We start from the raw sequence: 19,549 nt of genomic DNA, 5'->3' as shown, positions 1-19,549 counted from the left end.
ACTTTCCCCCTCCTAAGCCTCAGTTGTCCTTGACGCCTATAAGTAAGTGAGTCCCCCCTGTTCCATATGAAGTCCTTGTTTATGGCTGAATATGCCTCCAGTCCGTACTGCCAAGCTTAGTTCTACTGATCGCCAAAAATGTCTTGCCAATAAGATTGACCAAACCGGTTTCCCTGTAATAGCTCCCTGCTCTCAGTGTGTTTCTTCTGGGTCCCACTGCATTGTTCAAAAGGGTGCTTCGTGTTGCTTATGCTGCTTGTGAAAGAACATCGCTTGTAGGGGCACCTTTTCTGATGCTGAGTTTAATACGCTGGAAAACCAGAAGACTGACCTTCTCCGCAAGAAGGTTAAAGCGCGTTCCTGTCTTACTAGTCTCGCCTGGGAGTTGCTCTCCCTCCAAAAGGAGTATGACTCCCTTGATAAGAAACTGGACAAAATCTATAACCGCCAAGAAAAGATGATCAAGGAGGAAGCCCGAGCCCTTAAGGAGCTTGACACTTTCACCGGCGATCCTGAGCCGCTAGCTGTGATATCCTCTCTGGATTTCAACCTTGGTTCGGAGCTGTCTAGTTGGATTTTGGCTGGTATTAAGGAACCTCAACCACCAGACCTGGTTGTCACTGTCTCAGGTTCCGGCAATAGTCCCTTAAAGCCTCCTGTGTAAGATTCTCCTCTAGTTCCCACATGTTTTCTATATGCTTATATCCTTTCTAGTGAATCAGATAGTGTGGCTTCCTGTTGATAAGTTGGGTTCCTATAATATAATTGACCTTGTAATATAGTTCCTGTGTTTCCTTATGAATATATATTAGTCCTGGAGTCTTGATATTTTGCGGTGCTTTTTCTAGTAGTGACATATGAAATATGTTGTATATCCTTATTTCTTTTGGAAGTCTGAGTTAATAGTTAACATTTCCTGTTCTTCTAATAACCCTAAATAGTCCGAGTTTGGTGTAATCCAGTTTAGAGCTTGGTTACTGTGTTTTTATGTTTTTTTGTAGAAGGTAAACTATCTCCCCCTCTAAGAAGACTAGTCCTCCAGTTCTCTTTTTATTTACATGTTTTGTTGTTTTATCTTGAATCTCCTGTAAGTTGTTTCTAAGTAGTTGATACATCACTTGTAAGTGTGTTACTAATATTTTTACTTTTTCTACTACTAGCTTTATACCTAGTTTGTGGTTATAAAGTCTTGGGTGTTTTCTGTAGTTTGCATAATAAGGAGAGATCCCTATTGCTCCTACTGAATTGTTGTATACAAATTGTGCTGTTGGTAATAACTTGACCCACTTTGTTTGTTCATAGTCTAAATAGTACTGTAGATATTGTTCAAGGACTTGGTTTGTTCTTTCTGTTTGTCCGTCAGTTTGTGGGTGAAATGCTGTTGATAGCTTGTGTTTTGTTCCTAACTGGTCTGTTAACAACTGCTAAAATTGCGATGTAAAGAGCTTGTCTCTGTCTGATATAATTTCTTTTAGCATTCCGTGCTATGCGAAGACTGTTTCCATAAAAACGTGGGCAAAGTCTGTTGCTGTCGCTGTTTTTAAGAATGGTACAAAGTATACCCACTTTGTCAATCTTTTGACTATCACTAGGATGCTGTTGTATTCCACTCCCGTGAGGGGATATGCGGATTTTAGTAGATCTGTAATAAAGTCTATCGCGATCAAGGTCTATATATTGTCTGGTAGTTCTGGGGATTGTAGTAGTCTATAGGGTTTGTGTTGACTGTGTTTGGTTCGTACACATAAGTCGCAGTTCTTGATATAGGTTTCCACATTCTTTCTCAGGCCTGGCCAGGTGAAATCTCGGGTTATAAGTTCAATTGTCTTATTAATACCTGGATGTCCCGCTGTTTTAACATTATACCTGTCGCGTATAACCTCCCGGTGTTATTGTTCATTTAGTTATATCTCTATAGTCACTAATGTTTAAGGTTTCCTGTATACTAGGCTGTTTCCTTCCTGCCTTAGTATTGAGGCTAGTGCGGGTCTAGCTCCTTCCGCGTAGTCAGGTCTTCTGCTTAAGGTATTAGCACGTCCGTTTTCTATTCCTCTGACATATGTGATTTTAAAGTTGTATGCTGAAAGCGTTTCTGCCCATCTGACTTGCCTCCTGTTGAGTTCCTTTGTTGTGGTCCAATATAGAAGGTTTTTGTGGTCAGTGAAGATCTGAACGGGGTAACTGGTCCCTTCTAGATATACTCTCCACTCCTTTAAAGCTTCTACTATTGCCAAAAGCTCTTTGTTATAGATATTATAGTTCAACTCAGGTCTAGTCATCTTTCTAGACCAATAGGCCACTGGTCTATTTTTTCTATCCTCCCCTTTCTAGGTAAGGCATGCGCTAACTGCGTAGTCTAAGGCGTCTGTTTTAAGTATGGCTTCCTTTTCTGGGTTAAAGATAGCGAGTATCGGAGCTTTAGTTATTTTCTCCTTAAGGGCCTTGAAGGCCTGTCTATATTCTTCTGTCCAGTTAAAGTGTTAATCCTTCTTTATAAGGTTTGTTAAAGGAGTAGTTGTATAAGAATACCCCAAAATAAACTTGCGGTAATAGTTAGCAAGTCCCACAAACAATTGTACTTCCTTAACGTTCTGTAGCTAAGGCCATTCCTTAATAGATTGTATTTTCACAGGATCTGGAGCTAATCCTTTCTCTGAGACAAGGTAGCCAAGGAAAGCTATCTTGTGTTTATAAAATTCGCATTTGCTGAGTTTCACTAGGAGGTATTTCTGTTGTAGTTTCTTGAGCACCTTTTAAACCTGCTTCACATGTTCGTTATAGGTCTGCGAGAATATAAGGACGTCATCCAAATAGGCCAGGACAAAAACGTCCAAATAGTCTTATAAGGTGTTGTTAATTAGCTCTTGGAAAGAGGCGGGTGTGTTAGTCAATCTAAACAGCATGACTTAGTATTTATAGAGTCCCTAACATGTTTTGAACACTGTTTTCTATTCTTCACCTTCTTTCATTCTGATTCAATAGTAGGTATCCCTAATGTTAATCACTGTGAACCACTTAGCACCTAGAAGTCTGTCCTGTAGTTTATCTATACGCGGAAGTGGATATCAGTTCTTTCAGGTGATATTGTTAAGCTTCCTGAAGTTGATACACAGTTGTAGGCTGCTGTCTTTCTTGGGTACAAACAGCACACTGTGTGCTATTAGTGACATGGATTTCTATATAAATTGCTTCTCCAGGTGGTTATCCAGGTATTCTTTCAAGAAGTCCTCCTACTTCTTTGAAAGTGGTATTAATCCAGCATAGTACTTCGGATTTTCCACCAACAGGGGTATTTCATGATCCCATAGTTGGTGTTCTGGTAGGGCAGCACTCCCTACTTTCTCTGTGAATACATCCTTGAAATCTTTATATTCTAGAGGGATCTCTAACGCAGCCATACCTGCCAGAGCCCTTCCCACTGGTCGTACCCATATTGCCTTTACAAAGGGAACCTTTGAGACTGATCGGGTCTCTGTTTGTCTGTAACTACAATTCGGAAATTCAAGTGTTCTCTTCTTCCAGTCAATTACTAGATTGTGCTGTGCCAGCCATTCTATTCCTAATATCACGTCGTATTTTATGTTGACAATGTCCAGCGTAATATTTTCTTTGTGTCCTTGTATATAAAGTTGGATGTTCCTTAACTCTCTTTTTACCCATCCCTAGTCTCGTTTTATTAAGTTGCTGTTAGCCATGTCCAATTAATAAGGTTGTTCTTTGTTATACCAGTGGTTTTTTAGTTGATAGGCTGCCCTCATGCCCACGTAGTTGATATTGGCTCTACTGTTGACTATTATCCTTATGTAGTTTCCTTGGATATATCCGGTTAAGACCAAATGTTGGTTAGCATTTCCACCAAGCGTATAAAGCTGAGGCTTTATGGGAGGAGAGGTTTGCCTCAACGGCCTCCCCTTCTCTCGTTTTTTGGTAGGTGGATGTGTCGGTATTCTTGGAACGTGCAATTCAATAGACATTCTTAAGGTTAATGTTAGAGGTTAAACGGTGTGTTAGCGACGCAAGACCAGCCTAAAAGGGCGGAGCCCGACTCGGGCTTTCTAATAACACCCTTTTTGAAGGTCTAGCTAATGTGGTCGTCGCTAGAGGCAGCATTAAAGTTGGCCAATTTTGGGCGATAATAAGGATTCTGCTAAGAGCGTGACGGTACTGAGGTTAGTGTGCCCAGAGCGTGACAGTGCTGGGGTTAGTGTACCTAGAGTGTGACAGTACCTAGGTCCGCCCCTAAAATCCTTCTTGCACCACTGTAGACTAGGTTGACTATTGTACTTTGGGCTACTGTAGCAGGGAATTATTGGGCTCTACTTTCGCCTAATCTATAGATTAAGGCCTTTCTATCTTTTCTAATTTGACTTGAGAGGATTTCAAAAACTTCTAGGACCCCTTATTAGACTACTGTGGCTATCCTCTAATAGTGTCTAAGTATACTTGGGCTGAATCTTCTATAGTGGAGGAGGCTACTATAACACACTGCTGTGAGCTAGCTACTACCCGCTTACACTACTACTGTGAACAATACTGTTACACTATACTTGAGTAACTATAATAGGATGAGAGAGTTATACACGCGGGGGGGTTACCTGACCCTCCCTAAACACTACTATAACTAGGCCTATGTGTGTAAGGCCTTGTACTTCCCCAGGATAGTACTTATATTTAAAGCTAATGAGAAGTAGTTGTGGTATAAGAGTATAGGGCTCTCTATGAACCACAAGATCTCGCACCTAGTCTATTCTACTAGCTACTAGCTACTTAGTCTCTAGTAGCTCCTATTACTAATATTGTATATTTCTTCTAGTATTAGCTAATACCTTCTCTAGTACCCTGACTATCAGTAGTATTTCCTCCTCAGGCCCAGGGCTCTGAGGATGCTATATATGGAGATGACTCAGACCAGTTATTACCAGATAACTTAGATCCTGTAGAAGATGGCTATATAGCTAGGGTGGAGAGCCACTCTCTAGACCTACTACCCTAGAACCTTGAAGAAGCTAAAGAAGATGATAAGTCTGACTTCTACCCTATGTCTGAACGCTTAGTAGGGTTTGACCAGAGTAATAAGGAGGAGGACCCTGTCTTCTAGGTGATAGATAAACTACTTGACCTCTTTCTTTTTGGTATCCAAGGCTGTACTGATGATAAGCACTAGATACGGCTGTGGACTTATATAGATACCTATAGAAACAATCATTATAGGCTTAGTGAGGTGTTTAATAACTGCTAGTTTCCCTCTATCTTGGCGCGGCTATTATTTCTAAGTCTGGAGGGCCTGGGATAACTTCCTCTTCTAGTGCTAGTTCAGTGGTGTGCTATATACTGCAGAGTTGAACTAGAGTCACATAGCGGTTGACCACTCTAGGTGTGTCTCTATTAGGAGGAGACCCAGGCGCTCGCTCCTCAAGTGGTGTTTAATGTGGATAGCTTCCTAGGCTTTGCTGATTCCTTAGTATTTGTGTGTAAAGGACTCTGGTATTAACCAGCTCCCTAGTTGCGGTAGAATATGAGTTTGGATGTGTATATTAATACTACTAGATTCTAGGAGGGTGCTAATCTAGGTAATGACGGTGGTGCTATACCCTAAGCCACAGCTACTATGCTTCGCGATGTTCTATACTTCCTTCTTAGGTGGTTAGAGGGTGCCCATGACATTACAGTGTATATATTGTTCCTATACCTTGTAGCCCAAGGTGAGAAGTTTCAAGCGCTTATTACTGACCAGTTCACACGGTAGTTTGACCGGGTATTCTATCTGGCTGTGTACTGATACTGTGTGGCCTACTATAACTAGCATCTTCCTCTGAGCTTCTGGGTTGCAATGGCTAACTCCAAGGCAAGGCAAGTAGAAGGTTGACTGATTGAGATGACTAGTTACTAGGTGTAACAGTCTCTTAGCTACTATCTCCAGCTGTATTATCTTGGACCTATCTGGGATAATATAGTGAGTACCAGTACCTACACTATCAGCCTTAGGGACTTTTGTGAACCGCAGCTATTCTTTGGCGCTAAGGGTACTAAGCTGCATTTTAAGTCTATACCCTACTGACCTAACCTTCTAGATATGATAGAGTAGTTTTAGATCTATCTCGCTGATATGGTAAATATAGAGTATGTTAATAAGGATCGCTTCTTTATGGACCTGGTAAAGGAGATATACCCTAGTGTGAGTGTCCTCCAGGCTAAGACACTTAGGTTTAATAAACAGCCCTAGACCTATCTATGGTAGTGCTGCTATCAAGAGACGTATATATAGTGTATCTATAACTAGCAGCTACTGAAGAAGGGTGGCTGGGGCTAGCGCTACTATACCCAGAACATGCTAGGGGAGGCTGGTGCCCTAACTAGTGTCCCTCCTAAACAGTCACTTCTCTTCCGCGGTGGGGTGTGGTACTTTTAACTGTATGTGTCTGTTAAGGAGGTGTGGGATGTAGCCAAGACCATGCTATTTGATAATGATAGACTTGAGGAGATTGCGCTTGATCCCCAGATTTGCTAAGGAGCCTGACATACACTTAGCGGCCGGTCCTATGACTCATAGATTGTGGAGCAGGTGTATCTCGCTAGTAAATGTCGCGCCTACTGAGCCCTCTGTGATTTAGTGTAGAAGTTGTTTGGGATCCAGGAGGAGTACTGTATCTTGTGGTGGCTCTTCTGTTAGCTACAGGCATAGCTTGCTGCGCTAGCTGGGGCCAACTTAGCCCCTGCACTGGACGACTGTCCCCTATATGCCTGGGCTGTTAAGACCGAGGTGTTCCTTGACTTCCTCTGGCGTAGTGTTAATAAGTTTGTGACTAGCTTTGAAGTGGTGTGTGCCTGTGTGCGGTAGGATCTTGTTATATGGGAACAGACTAAGATGATGGCTATATTTCTTTGGTGCTTGCGGTTTGTCCTGGGTAGTTATAGACTGGAGTGTGAGTCTGCGCTCTGGTGGAGCTGGCGCAATTGTGTGGTTAGGGAGGATACGTGTATTTGGTATGGCCTTAGCTTTAGCAACACTCTTGTGCGCTATGGGTACTACTGGCTTGAGCCCTGTATTGACTGGGTCCACCTGGTCTTCAAGCCCACTATTACGGACTGGGTACTCTTTAGTAATAACACGCTTAAAGGCTAGTACCTCCACTGTGGTGGCTAAGTGTAGGACTTCTTCTAATTGATATGATGCCTAGACCTAGCGCTGTAGTGGCTAGCTTAATATTAGGCACGCTATATTATCTGTGACTGGCTGATCTTCTGGATTGTGTATATTTGCCTGCAGCAGTTCCGGGTAGATATGCTTGTGGCTATCTCTACTGAGATTAACAAAGATATATACTGTAAGGCCCTAGAAGGAAAAGAGCCCTTTTGCTATGAGTACTTTGATGAGATTATGACTGATGGTGTATATTTGTCCTCTAGTAACCGCTCTGACTTTAAGATAGTGCTCTGTCTTGGTGAGTTCTTGTTTAGCTATGGCGCTAGTGATATGTGGAGCTAGTAGTTCTGGGAGTATAAAGTATTCTGGAAGATGTATTAGTGGGCCTATACTGTATTATAGGTCCAGTTTGGGTGTGAGTCTCCAGTTATAGTGCGATTTGAACGGCGCTTCTAGTGGTGTCTATTTAGCTACTATTGGATCCTCCTATACCTGAACTGGAGGACTATGCTCTAGAAGACTGATAGTAAGTGTGTGTGGTTTTTTATTCACACTACTGCCGCTACTGATCTTGTTTAGCTGCTACTAGATAGCTAGGAGTGGGTATAGAAGAACTGGTAGCTGGGCTGTCCAGTACCTTTACTGGACTTTGTGGTGTGGGAGTGAGATGCCTAGGAGGTGTGGTTTGAAGAACAGATAGTATAGAGTATCTTTTGTGAATAGAGCTATATATAGTACGGCGCTAATTATAATGATTGACAGCTCAAGGCTAGAGGGCAGGTAGAGGGGAGGGGGGCCTGTCTGAGACAGATGTTGTGGACTTACCCCTACCCGCCTTTACTCGCCCCTACCTGCCTCTCTATAATGGGGGTGAAGGCAGGGTTATGTTACTGTTGCTTCATTTGGTATTAAGGCAATCATGTCTTGGCATTTGCCTAACGCTAAGGTATTGTTGATCACCCCTATACACTCAAGTCAGGGATTAAAGGAGGGTAATTCCCTTATACATATCTGTCCTTATACCTATCAAATACTTGTTCTACTATACTAATACTATTGACATGATCATACCTATCTTTTCCTTATACTAGCTATACTAGCCTCTATATTACACTCTAATACTAGATGTTCTTAGATCACCCTAGGGAAGGTGGGTATACTATTAATATAGAATAGTAGGGAGGTTTATAGTATCACTATCTATCAGGTAGACAACTTGAGAGGCCTTTTTAGATATTGTATTGAAGCCTTGCTATAAAGGCACACAGCCCTGTATGTTACCTATAAAGCAGATAATAGTGGGTGATATGTAGTGGGCGGGAAGGGGGCCTATCTGTGATGCCTGTTGCTTTATGGCCTTAGCCAGCCTTGTTGCCTTGTGAATATTATCTATACTAGCCTTGCTACCTTACAGGTGCCAAGACCTGTTAGTTACCAATAGTTAACACTAAACTTCTACTAACTTATTAACCTCTATAATTGTATCTTTCATATATTTATTTTCTACTACTTCTTTTATTGCAAAGAGGTGGTAAATTGTAAGTGTAATTGTAGTTAATACTAATTCTGCACTCGCGCAATACCTCGCTTGTTACTACAGGTTGCCTTGTTGCCTGATGAGTTTTAACCTGCTCTTCTGGTAAGGCCGCACTGATTTGGCAATTATAACATCTGTTACAGATGTACCCCCTTTACCCCTCTCCCCTCCCTCTCTACCCCCCCATTCTATTGCAACTGTCACCCTCACACCTCCTTCCGCAGGAGCTTCTTGATTTGTCTAACTTAAAGTAGATCTTTATCCTCCTTCCTTTGTCTAACTTAGACACTTGAAAGGGGGTGTAACTGTGATGCCTGTCTTACCTCCTACCCCCCGCTTGTCTAACTTGAATTCAGCTCTTATCTATAACCTCTGTTACCTTTATCTTCTAATGTTAATTACCAATACTTTGTATTATGGCCAAGTCTACTGGCAATAAGTGACCTATTAAGCTAGTCTCTGAAGATGAGGATATCCAGCCTTTAACTAAGTGAACTAAGACTACCAAGATGAAGGAGTCGCACGCTCTCCTTAAGGATGAGGATAAGAATGGCAACTAAGAGAGTCAGTCTGACTCTGATCCTGAGCAGACAGAGCGCTTTATTGAGACTCCTAAGGCTAAGAAGAAGCCTATAAAGAAGCGCAAAGTTAAGCGCAAAGCTCATGTTACTCTGTCTGATGTCAGAGTGAGTAGTGGGGATGACTCTAAGCCCGCCTCTAATGATAATACTGAGGACAAGAAGAAGTCAGGCCCTGAGCTTGAAGATAAGACTAAGTGTATTAATATAGTGGCCTAGACTAAGAAGTATGGCGTATATCTTATGTCCTTTAAGGTGTCTGCCCTTAGTGATATAGCGAGTGTAGCTGCCTACCTCAACTTTAAGAGTACTAAAACCCTTTGGTATAGAGGGTTTGTGTCTAATAACAACAAGAAGATTCTTTATAAGCACTATAACCTGTGGAGTCTCAGCTATAGCTTAGTTAGAGACACTAAAGTTACTGTTAATAAGTAAGTGTACTTCCCAATGGTTAAGATGATCAACTCCTAGCAGCATATGAAGAGTATCCTCAATACCAGCCCTATTAAGCCTAATACCCCGCCCTTTATTGCTCTTACAGATTAATAGCGACCTACTGCGCTGGTTGTTGTGTTTACCTATTAGCTTATGAATCTACCTGAGAATGCCAACATCTACTGAGAGTCTGCTGACCCTGTGTATACTGGCCCTAAGTGTAGTGGCTTCTCTCCTGATGACTGGTACCACGCCTATTGTTATCTGTTTGCCTTTAAGGAGGTTATTGTTCGCAACTGTGACCTCACTAAAGGTTAAGGCCTTAAACCTGCCGCGGCCCTTCGCTGGTTTACTGGTAAGCTTGAGCTTAGTAAAGTTGGCCACTGTGGAGGGGTGGTGTCCGCGACAGGTGTCGTGGCTCCTCCCCCCCCTGCCGCTGGAACTGTATCTTTTATAGCTATTAATTAGAAGGTCTTTGGCGCTTGGCCACGGCTTAAGGCTATTAAGTATAGTAGTGCTGTTAGCGCTAAGGCGGCTGTTTACAAATTCTTTAGTGACAATATCCTTTGTACTGATGAAGAGGATAATATTATGTAAGATAACGACAATGTTAAGTCGGATCAGTCTCTGAAGAATATTAAGGCTCTGGCTGAAGCTCTTAAGTCTCTTGATAAGGTTAATAGTGTATTAGAGTGTCCACCTCTTACTAAAGAGGAGAAGTCTAGTATCTTGTTAGACCTGGGTAATAATATTAATGTCAGTTATAATAACTTTGTTAACATGGCTGAACTCCTTAAAAAGAAAGAGGAACTGGATAAGACCCTTAACTTTAACAAAGAGCTCCAGGTTGCTAACACTCTCGCGGCTAACAAAGATCTTCAGGCCAAGGTTAGCGCTAATAAGGCTGTCAGTAATACCCGTAAGGCCTTCTTTGATATCCGCAAGCAGGTCAGTAACCGCACTGCTGCTATGCTATTGTAGGATGAAGCCTGCAAAACCCTTGGCTTCTCTAAACAGGACGCGATAAAGGGTGTAACAGGTATCCGCCTTCCTGGGTCACAGTTCACCCCTGTGCCCGCCTAGGTCATCAGTGTTACCTGGATAAAGCAGATGGAGGAGAGTTCACTAGGCGGTGGTATTCTCGCGCTTAATGCCAGGTTAGGTAAGACACTCACCTCTATCTTCTATATCTACTAGTAGTTCCTTTAACTTAAGGCCTGTGTCCAGATGGGTAAGAAGGTTATTACCAAGCCCACTCTCATGGTGTGCCCATCTGTGGTTATCCAGGTATGGTTCAGTGAAATCCAGACCTGGTTTAAGGACCTGCTTACTATCCGCTACTGGTACAGCACGGACCTTGATAATATCATCACTGACAAGCAAAAGTAGTATATCATTCCTCCTGAGCATAACAAGGCTGCCTAGTATATCCGCGAGACCTATCCCAAGGACCAGGCCGAGTCTACCGCTGTTATTGTTCTGACTTCCTATTAGACCTTTACTAAGCGCGCGCTTAAGATTAGCCAGTGTGGTGTTGACTGTTGCTTTTGTAAAGACAAGGAGATGAATAATAGTATGTGTTCCCCTTTTTGTTTTCCTTCCTGGGCGCCCTCTTGGTAGGGGGCTCTATCTGCGACGCCTGTCGCTTGACTACTAGATGTGACTGTTGTGACGGGCGTCGTGGAGAGCCCCCTTCTATTCCCCTATCATATCTATGAAGCTACAGGTTACTAATAACTGTCTAGAATGTGAGTTTTATACTGACAATATCTATAACTTGCTGAATGTTGATGAGGATGAAGATGATGAGGATGAAGATGATGAGGATGAGGACTACGATCCTGAATATGATCCTAACCGCCGCCTTGCGCCTGCTATTAAGGGTAGCAAGGCTAAAGACAACGCTATTAATGATAAGAAATTGGTCTATATGAACCTGATGTGTGGCCTGTTCTCTTGTATTATGGTTGATAAGGGCTAGTATATTAAGAACATGAAGTCTAAGGCTTACCGTACTATCTTTAAGGCCTATGCTAACTTTCACTGGATTATCAGCGCTACTCCGCTCATCAATAACTTGTCTGACCTGCTGGGCTACCTGGCTCTCTTTTGGTGTGAGTTGTGGTTGACTGAGTATTACACCGACGGTGACTAAGTGTCTGGTGATTGGGTCTACAATACTAAGGAGCGCGCTAAGTTTCGCAAGAAGTGTGGCAAGAAGTATGAGCTGTATGGTACCCAGTTCTTGACCTGTCTTGGCCCTACTGATATGGATTTGTTTGCCCTCTACCCCAAGATCTTCGGTAATATTGTCAATAAGGGCAAGCTGCATAGCAACATGGCCTTTAACATCCTCAGTACTATCTTGCCCATGATCCAGCTTAAGATTGCCATGGCTACTGAGATTGAAGTTAATAGTGTTGTTACCCGCGCTGGTAACAATATTAAGCCCTACTTGTTCACTGTGGTTGAGCTCTCTGGCATACCGCTTGAGAAGGGCTATATGAACTCTCTATGGCAGGCCTTGTTCCCATTACTCTATATTAACGCTGAGAGCTCTGACATTACTCAGTAAGTCTACCTGTCTTTCTTATTCACTTTCTCTTTCTCTTGTCTGGCGGTAATGAAGGGGGCTTACCCGCGACGGGTGTCGCTCCCTCCTTCCCTATGCTCCTTGCGACGCCTGTTGTGGCCCTCCCCCCTCCTGCCTCTAACCCCCTGCTGTTGTCCCTCTTGTAACAATCTTCGCTAATATGCTTGTAGGACAAACACTATGTGTCACAGTGGTATTCACTATATCCTGTTAACTATCTCTACTGATATCCGCCTCTTTTGTGTTATCACGGCTTAAGGTGCGACCTCAGCTGATGTCCATGCCTGGGCCAGCGAGTACAATGATGGTGGTGCTACCGCCTACTTTAATATGAATTGTCCTGACAGCGGATAGCCCCCCTACGTGACCCGGTGTGAAATGGCTATATTCCTTGTGGGTATGTTGCCTAAGCTGTGGTATATCTGCCAGCTCTTGTACAATGCTCGCTATAATAATATCAAGGACCCCAAGCTAGTGAAGAAGATCCTGATCTTTGCAAACTATCCCACTGAGATCTGGTTTGTGTCGCTGTTTCTGCGTATTATAGGCCTTAACTATCTCAAACTCAACTCTGGTCAGGCGGCTAGTGTTAAGAAAGGTGTTATCAGCCGCTTTAATAATCTTGAGGATCTGGCTTGTATCTGTATCTCTACCTTCTGTGTTAGCAGTGTTAGTGTTAATATGTACAAGGCCTGTGCTTATATCTGTATGCTGAGTGTGCTTAATAATATTAATACCTTGCTTTAGTGTATTAGCTGTATCCACTGTCTCGGGCAGATAGAGATTCAGTACATATGGATTCTCAGCCTTGAGGGCTCCTATGACTTGTTTCTCTAGCACAAGATCTGCAAGAAGTTCAAGGGTGAGCTGCTGGGTTAAGCCAAGATTAGCAAGTACTAGTGGCGAGAAGGTGAGCAGGAGGCTTTGTGTTGAGAGCTGGATAAGGTTCAGTCCCCTAGCACCATATTGGAGCGCTGATTCAAGAATGTGATCAAGGCCCGGGAAGAGGTTTACCTTGACGCCCAGGTCGCTGCCTTGATCAAGATGCTTATTAGCTTTTGTTGCGTGCTGATTGCCTTGGAGCGCAATCCTTAGCGCAGCTATAACCCCACCAGTAAGCGGTCTAAGGACTCTGACCCGCTTGATATTATGACTCCCGCCAAGGTTCGCGTATTCAGTCCTCCTGCAGAGGCTGTGCTCCCCGATCCCCTGAGCCTGTTGGTACACAAAGGCCCGGCCTTGACGGTGGGGGGTGCTTCCCGCGACGCCTGTTGCGGACCAACCCCCTCCTCTACTGTTCTCTCTGGTGTGTAGTCTAACGCCTATGGTTGCGACCCTCCTGCCGCCACTTTGGGACTATTGCTGCAGCGCTAGAATATCTTTGGCTTGCCTGGTGCAGGCTATGTGCCCCGCCGCTCCGCTGAACGCTGTATGCCCACTGCTGTGTCGCTTGAGGATAACGATTATGAGGAGGCAATTGCGGCTGTTAATAAGGAATATAGTACTGACTTTACCTCTATTAAAGAGGTCAACACTTTTCTCAAGTTACTTCCGCTGAATCTGACTTCAGAGGCCAGCTGCCAGGCCAGTGTTGGTAACTGTCCTGACAGCCTGCTTAGTGAATTGGGGACAACTCCTCCCCCCCCTGAGCTGACCTTTAGTGGTTTGTCCACTGCTGTGACCCCGGGTGGCACAGCCCTGTTGACTCCCGCTTAGGATGACCAGGATGGCAAGGATGGTAAGGATGGCAAGGATGGTAATGATGGCAACAATGGCAACGATGGCAAGGGCAGCAAGGGTGGCAAGGGTGGCAAGGGCGGCAAGGGTAGCAAGGGCGGCAAGGGCAGCAAGAGTGGCAAGAAGGGTAGCAATAGCAAGGCTAAGATGACCTCCGCTCTAGTGAGTCGCGCTTGTTGTGTTGCCTCTAAGGATGACTAGGCGGCTGCCAGTGGCGAGGGAGAGGGTGCTTAGTGGGTGTCTATTGTTGTGTTGCAGGTGCCAGGAGAACATGTTGGTTTAGACTATGGAGAATATGGTGACTGACAGGGGGTGATTCCGCGACAGCTGTTGTGGATTGAGCCCTCCTGTCTCATTTATTTGGACTTTGGTATATGCGCATATCTCAATAGAATGTGGGCCAAAAGATATGCCAGAAGTGCCAGCAGGATATGATTGTCTCAGGTAGCGGCTTAGATAGTATCTCCTTTGGAGATCCCATGATGACAATACTTGTCCTCACACACCTTGTGTCTGCTTCCTGTGTTCCTGACACTGTGTATTGCTCTTCTCTCTGTGCCTTTTCCCTTTGCCCTTTACGCCCCTCCCTCTACTCTGTTCCCTCTGCCCTTTGCTTGTTTCCTTTTGCTCTTTTTGCTCTTCTACCTGTGCCGGTGGATGTGATCGGTGGAGGGGCCCTATAGCGACAGCTGTCGCGGAAGCACCCCCCGGTCCCTTCTTCTTGCCCTTCCCCCGCCCGAGGGTTGGCAGGGAACTTCTGGTTGGGGTTGTCCTGGCTGGACTTGAGGTCCTAGCAAATATAAACACAGTGTCCCCGTTGATCTTTGTGTACTGTCTTCCTGACCTATAACCGCCTGGCTTGCGCAGAACGCCTCTTACGACCAGCTCCTGGCTACAGCTTACCTCCCTCTGGTCAGCCGGCTTAGGGCGGGGTTCCGCGCCTATTGTGACTTCTTCCCCCACACCACAAGGACTACCCGGCCTGCGACGACCGGGCTGCAGTCACAAGGCTGTGTTAATAAGGCTCTGATGACCAGGCTGTAGTACAAGGCTGTAGGAACAAGGCTGTCGTAACAAGGCTACAGTTACAAGGCTGCAACAATAAGGCTGTGGTGACGAGGCTGTCGATGGTTGCCGGAATTTGCCAAGTCAGCCCGTGAACCCGGAGTAGGGTCCGAACTAGGGCCAGGGCTGAGGGTTAGCGGGGGGGTCGGGCAATCTTGCCCCAGGAGTGTCTGACCGGTGAGCAGTGCAAGAGTCATTAGGGCTAAACGGAGATACGGAGACGGGACAGGGTTGGTCACCTTGGAGGCGCGGAGGCGCGGCGCACGTATACAGGAGAGACTAGGCTTACGGATTAGAGATTCAATAGAGGTTGAACGGCGCGTAAGCGACGCGAGACCAGCCCGAAAGGGCGGAGCCCGACTCGGGCTTTCCAATGATACTCTTGTCGAAGGTGTGGTATATGTGGTTGTCGCTAGGGTCAGCGTTAAAGTTAGCCGATCTGGGGCGACAGCAAGGGTTCTGCTAAGAGCGTGACGGTGCTGGGGTTAGACTGCCAAGAGCGTGACGGTGCTGGGGTTAGACTGCCAAGAGCGTGACGCTGCTGCCCTAGGGTAATCCTTCACCTGACAGTCCAAGGGTCTTACAGTATATAGCAACAGCCTTACACCATTTCCAATTATATATATAACAGTTCCAAAAATTCCAATGATCCTTTACTAGATTCTTGGGCCCATAGATAGGATAGCATCAAAACATAGTCATGGTGAATCTTCTGCAACAGAGGAAGCCGCTATAATTTACCGCCGAGAGCTAGCCGCTCACCACTCACACCGCTACTATGAGCGACGCCATCAAGCCCAACTTGAGCAATTACAATACAATGAGAGAATCACATGTGCCAGTGGGGTTCCTGAACCTCCCCAGACACTACCACAACTAGGACTTCAGGTGCAGGGTCTCACACTTCCCCAAGATGCCAATCATATTCGCGACCAACAAGAGGCTATACTGGTACAGGAGCATAGCCAGCTGTATACACCTCCAAATATTAGTCACACTTCCCTTTATACTCCAGCAGTTATCACCACTCCACAGGCTGTTCAGCAAACCGTGCCAGCTCATGGTATCACTCATTTCTTTCACAGTCTACTAGCTGGCAATCCGATTCTGAGGCCATCAGTAGATCTTCAGCATGGCACCTTCCTAACTCCGCAGTCTCGTCCATTAGTTAGCCTAGGAAAACTCCCTCTACCACCTCCCCACCTGCTACCAGCAGGAGGGTCTGAAGACCAGATGTATGGTAGTAGTAATGAAGAAGCTGATAATAACGACACTACTGAGGAGATTGAGATAATGGGCGATGATCTTGATCCAGGCTACCCCAATAATAGTGTGAAACCTACTAACACCGCGTTAGACAATTCACCTGTCTTAGGGCTGTCTCTACTAGGTGGTGTAGAGAGTGAGGAAGAGTCCGACTTTTACGACTTTGTTTCCCACCACTCTGGTGGTGCTAAGGATAGGGTCACTATTGAAAATACAGAGGATGAGGATGAGGTATCACGTGTAGCGGAGAAACTGATGGGTGTGTTCATCAACAGGATTCAAGGCTGTACCACTGAGGAGCACCAAGAGCGGCTCCAGCAATATATCTATGCACACGGCAACAATCATTATAGCTTGAGTGATGTGTTTAATAACCGTCACTTCCTGTCAGTGCTTGGACTCCCAACGATGCTTACCACTGACCGTCTCGCGTGTTTGCCGGCCCCCACACCCGTGCAATAGCGCGCCATATACTGTGGTATTACCCCTGAATCACAAAACAGAAGGCTGTTGCAGGTGTGTTTGCATCAAGAAGAGACACAGGCTGTAGCACCCCAGGTAGCATTTGATATGGACAGCTTCTTGGGATTCACTGATTTGTTGGCCTTTGCACATAAAGGCTTGTGGTATCAGCCGGCGCTACAGATACATCAGAATATGAGCAACAATGTGCACATTGACACAACTGTATTCCAAGAGGATATGGCCGGTGGGGTGGGGCAGGAGGAAGGCGATCGCCCGACCATGCGCGTGACAGCGGTGATGCTGCGTGACATGCCACATTTTCTGCTGGGTCGCGTGGAAGGGGCACACAACATCACGGTGCACATCTTATTTCCGCATCTTGAATCACATGGGGATAAGTTTCAGGCATTAACGAAAGAGCAGTTCACACGCTGGTTTAATGAGATCTTCCATCCCGCGGTCTACATGCACTGTGCGGCGCACTACAGCTAGCATCTACCCGCGAGTTTTAGGCAGGCCTTTGCTAACTCGAAGGCGCGACAGGTGGAAGGGCGAATGGTTGAGACAAGCAGCTACTAGGCACAGTAAGCGCTAGGCTACCACCTACAGCCACACCATCTCGGGCCGATCTAGGCTGATATGCTGGCCACCAGTCTGCATAGCGCTGGACTCCAGGACTTTCACGAACCACAGCTCTTCTTCGGCACTAAGGGCACGAAACTGCGCTTCAAGTCAACCCCACACTGTCCAACACTACTGGATGTAATAGAGGAGTTCCAGATCTATCTTGCCGATATTATCAACATGGAGCACGTGGACAAGGATCGTTTCTTTACTGACATCGCCAGGGAGGTGTGCCCACCAGTCAGTGTGCTGGCCCAGCAGGCACTCGCATTTAATGAACAACTACAGACGTATCTCTGGAAACAATGCTGTCAGGAGCAACACGCCAGTCAGATCTACGACAGTCAGCCGCTAAAGAAGGGTGGTCGCGGGCAGTACTACTACACCTAGAACATGCTGGGTGAAGTGGGCTTATTAACCAGTGTGCCACCAAAGCGTTCGCTCTTGTACAAGGGTGGTATTCACTATTTTCAGCTGTATGCATCAGTCAAGGAAGTGTGGGACGTGGTGAAGACTATGCCGTTTAATAATGATGGCTTGGAGGAGATGGCACTAGACCCTCTGATCCAGCAGGCTGCCCGACATGTCCAGGGCGGCAGTACCCGGGATGCGCACATTATCAAGCGTAGCTATGAGGCAAGTAAGCGGCGGGCACACCAAGCTATTCAGGACTCACAACACAAGTTGTTTAGCATCCATAAAGAGTATCGCATCTCGTGGCGGTTGTTTACACAGCTTCAAGCGCGACTCACTCGTGTGCCCGCGGAGGAGCTGGCTCCCACGCTCAACGACTGTCCGTCATCCACATGGGCCATCTAGACACCTGTCTTTCTGGACTTTATTTGGCGGAGTGCGGATAAATTCGCCACGGGGTTTAAGGTGGTACAAGCACGGGTACAGAGTGAGCTCGTAATATAGGAGCAAACAAAGATGATGGCGATGTTTTTGCGGTGCTTACGTTTTATTCTGGGTGGCTATAGCATTAAGCGAGAGTCGGCACTCTGGTGGAGTTGACGGGAGCGCCCGGTTTAGGGTAATCTCCAGGTCTGGTATGGTCTCAGCTTCAGCAACATGTTGCTGCGCTACAGGTACTGTTGGCTGGAACCACGCTTTGACTGGACATAGGTAGCCTTCTTATCCCACGTCATAGACCGCATACTCTTCAGCAACAACATGCTGTGTAGACGGTATTTATGTCGCGGTGGGCAGGTGTAGGACTTCTTTTATCTCATACAGCAGCTAGACCTCGCACTCAAGTGGCTGCACCAGTACCACACCCACCGGGCCATCAGTAACCGCCTGGTGTACTAGATCATGCATATCTGTCTTCAGCAGTTTCGTATGGACATTATGGCGAGTATGCGATCTGAGATCAAGGTTGAGATGCAGTAGGAGGCGTTGCTTGGGCAGCAGCCATTCAGCTACAAGTACTTTGTTGAGATTATGGCGCGTGACATGTACTTGTCGTCCAGCAACCGTTGTGACTTCAAGGTGCCGAGGCACTTGGGACACTACTTGTTTGACTTTGGCGGCAGTGATCACTAGAGACGAGATCACTGGGCAGATCAACTGTTTCGTAAGCTGTATTAACGTGCATCCACGGCACTAGTGGCGGCGTATGGCGCCCGCTCTAACATCGAGCGGCGATTTCAACGGCGGTTTTGGCGAACACTCTTTACCCATCACTGGATCTTACTGTATCCAGCAGGAGGTGTATTGCTACAAACCACTAAGGGGGGTGATCAGATGTGGTATTCGATCTTGACCACGGCCATTAATAACTTGGAGTTGCTTGAGCCTGAGGTATAGGAATGGGCGCGGAAGGATTGGTGAGCTGGTTAACTATCTGCACTGCCAAACTACCTTCAATGGGATAAGCTCGTATAGGAAGAGTGGATCAAGGAAGAAATGGCTAGACAACTGTAGGAGTAGACGAGCTTACCACGACACAAGAAACCATACCCGGTTCATCTGTAAATATATTCTCAGTGCCGCACCACAGCCCTGCTATCAAGAGAACAGGTTGACTGTGTGCCGTGGTATAGGCGCGTAGACAAGAGAGGGAGGGGGCATTACTCTGTCAACCGACAAGCTGACACAATTTT

General features: G+C 45.8%; 1 protein-coding gene across 1 annotated transcript; it reads left to right on the top strand.

Moving 5' to 3' along the window:
• Positions 1 to 17,459: 17,459 nt before the first annotated feature.
• On the top strand, positions 17,460 to 18,263 carry HMPREF1541_07798 (uncharacterized protein; the record flags this gene model as incomplete). The annotated part of the gene is made up of 2 exons (XM_008722121.1): positions 17,460 to 17,818; positions 17,867 to 18,263. 2 exons carry the CDS (start codon positions 17,460 to 17,462, stop codon positions 18,261 to 18,263), a joined length of 756 nt encoding a protein of 251 aa, XP_008720343.1.
• Between the last annotated feature and the right edge of the window lie 1,286 nt (positions 18,264 to 19,549).

Source organism: Cyphellophora europaea (genome assembly GCF_000365145.1).
Source record: "Cyphellophora europaea CBS 101466 unplaced genomic scaffold supercont1.8, whole genome shotgun sequence".
Taxonomy (NCBI): Eukaryota; Fungi; Ascomycota; class Eurotiomycetes; order Chaetothyriales; family Cyphellophoraceae; genus Cyphellophora; species Cyphellophora europaea.
Note: the sequence above shows the minus strand (reverse complement) of the source record. Positions and strands in the feature narration are given on the sequence as shown.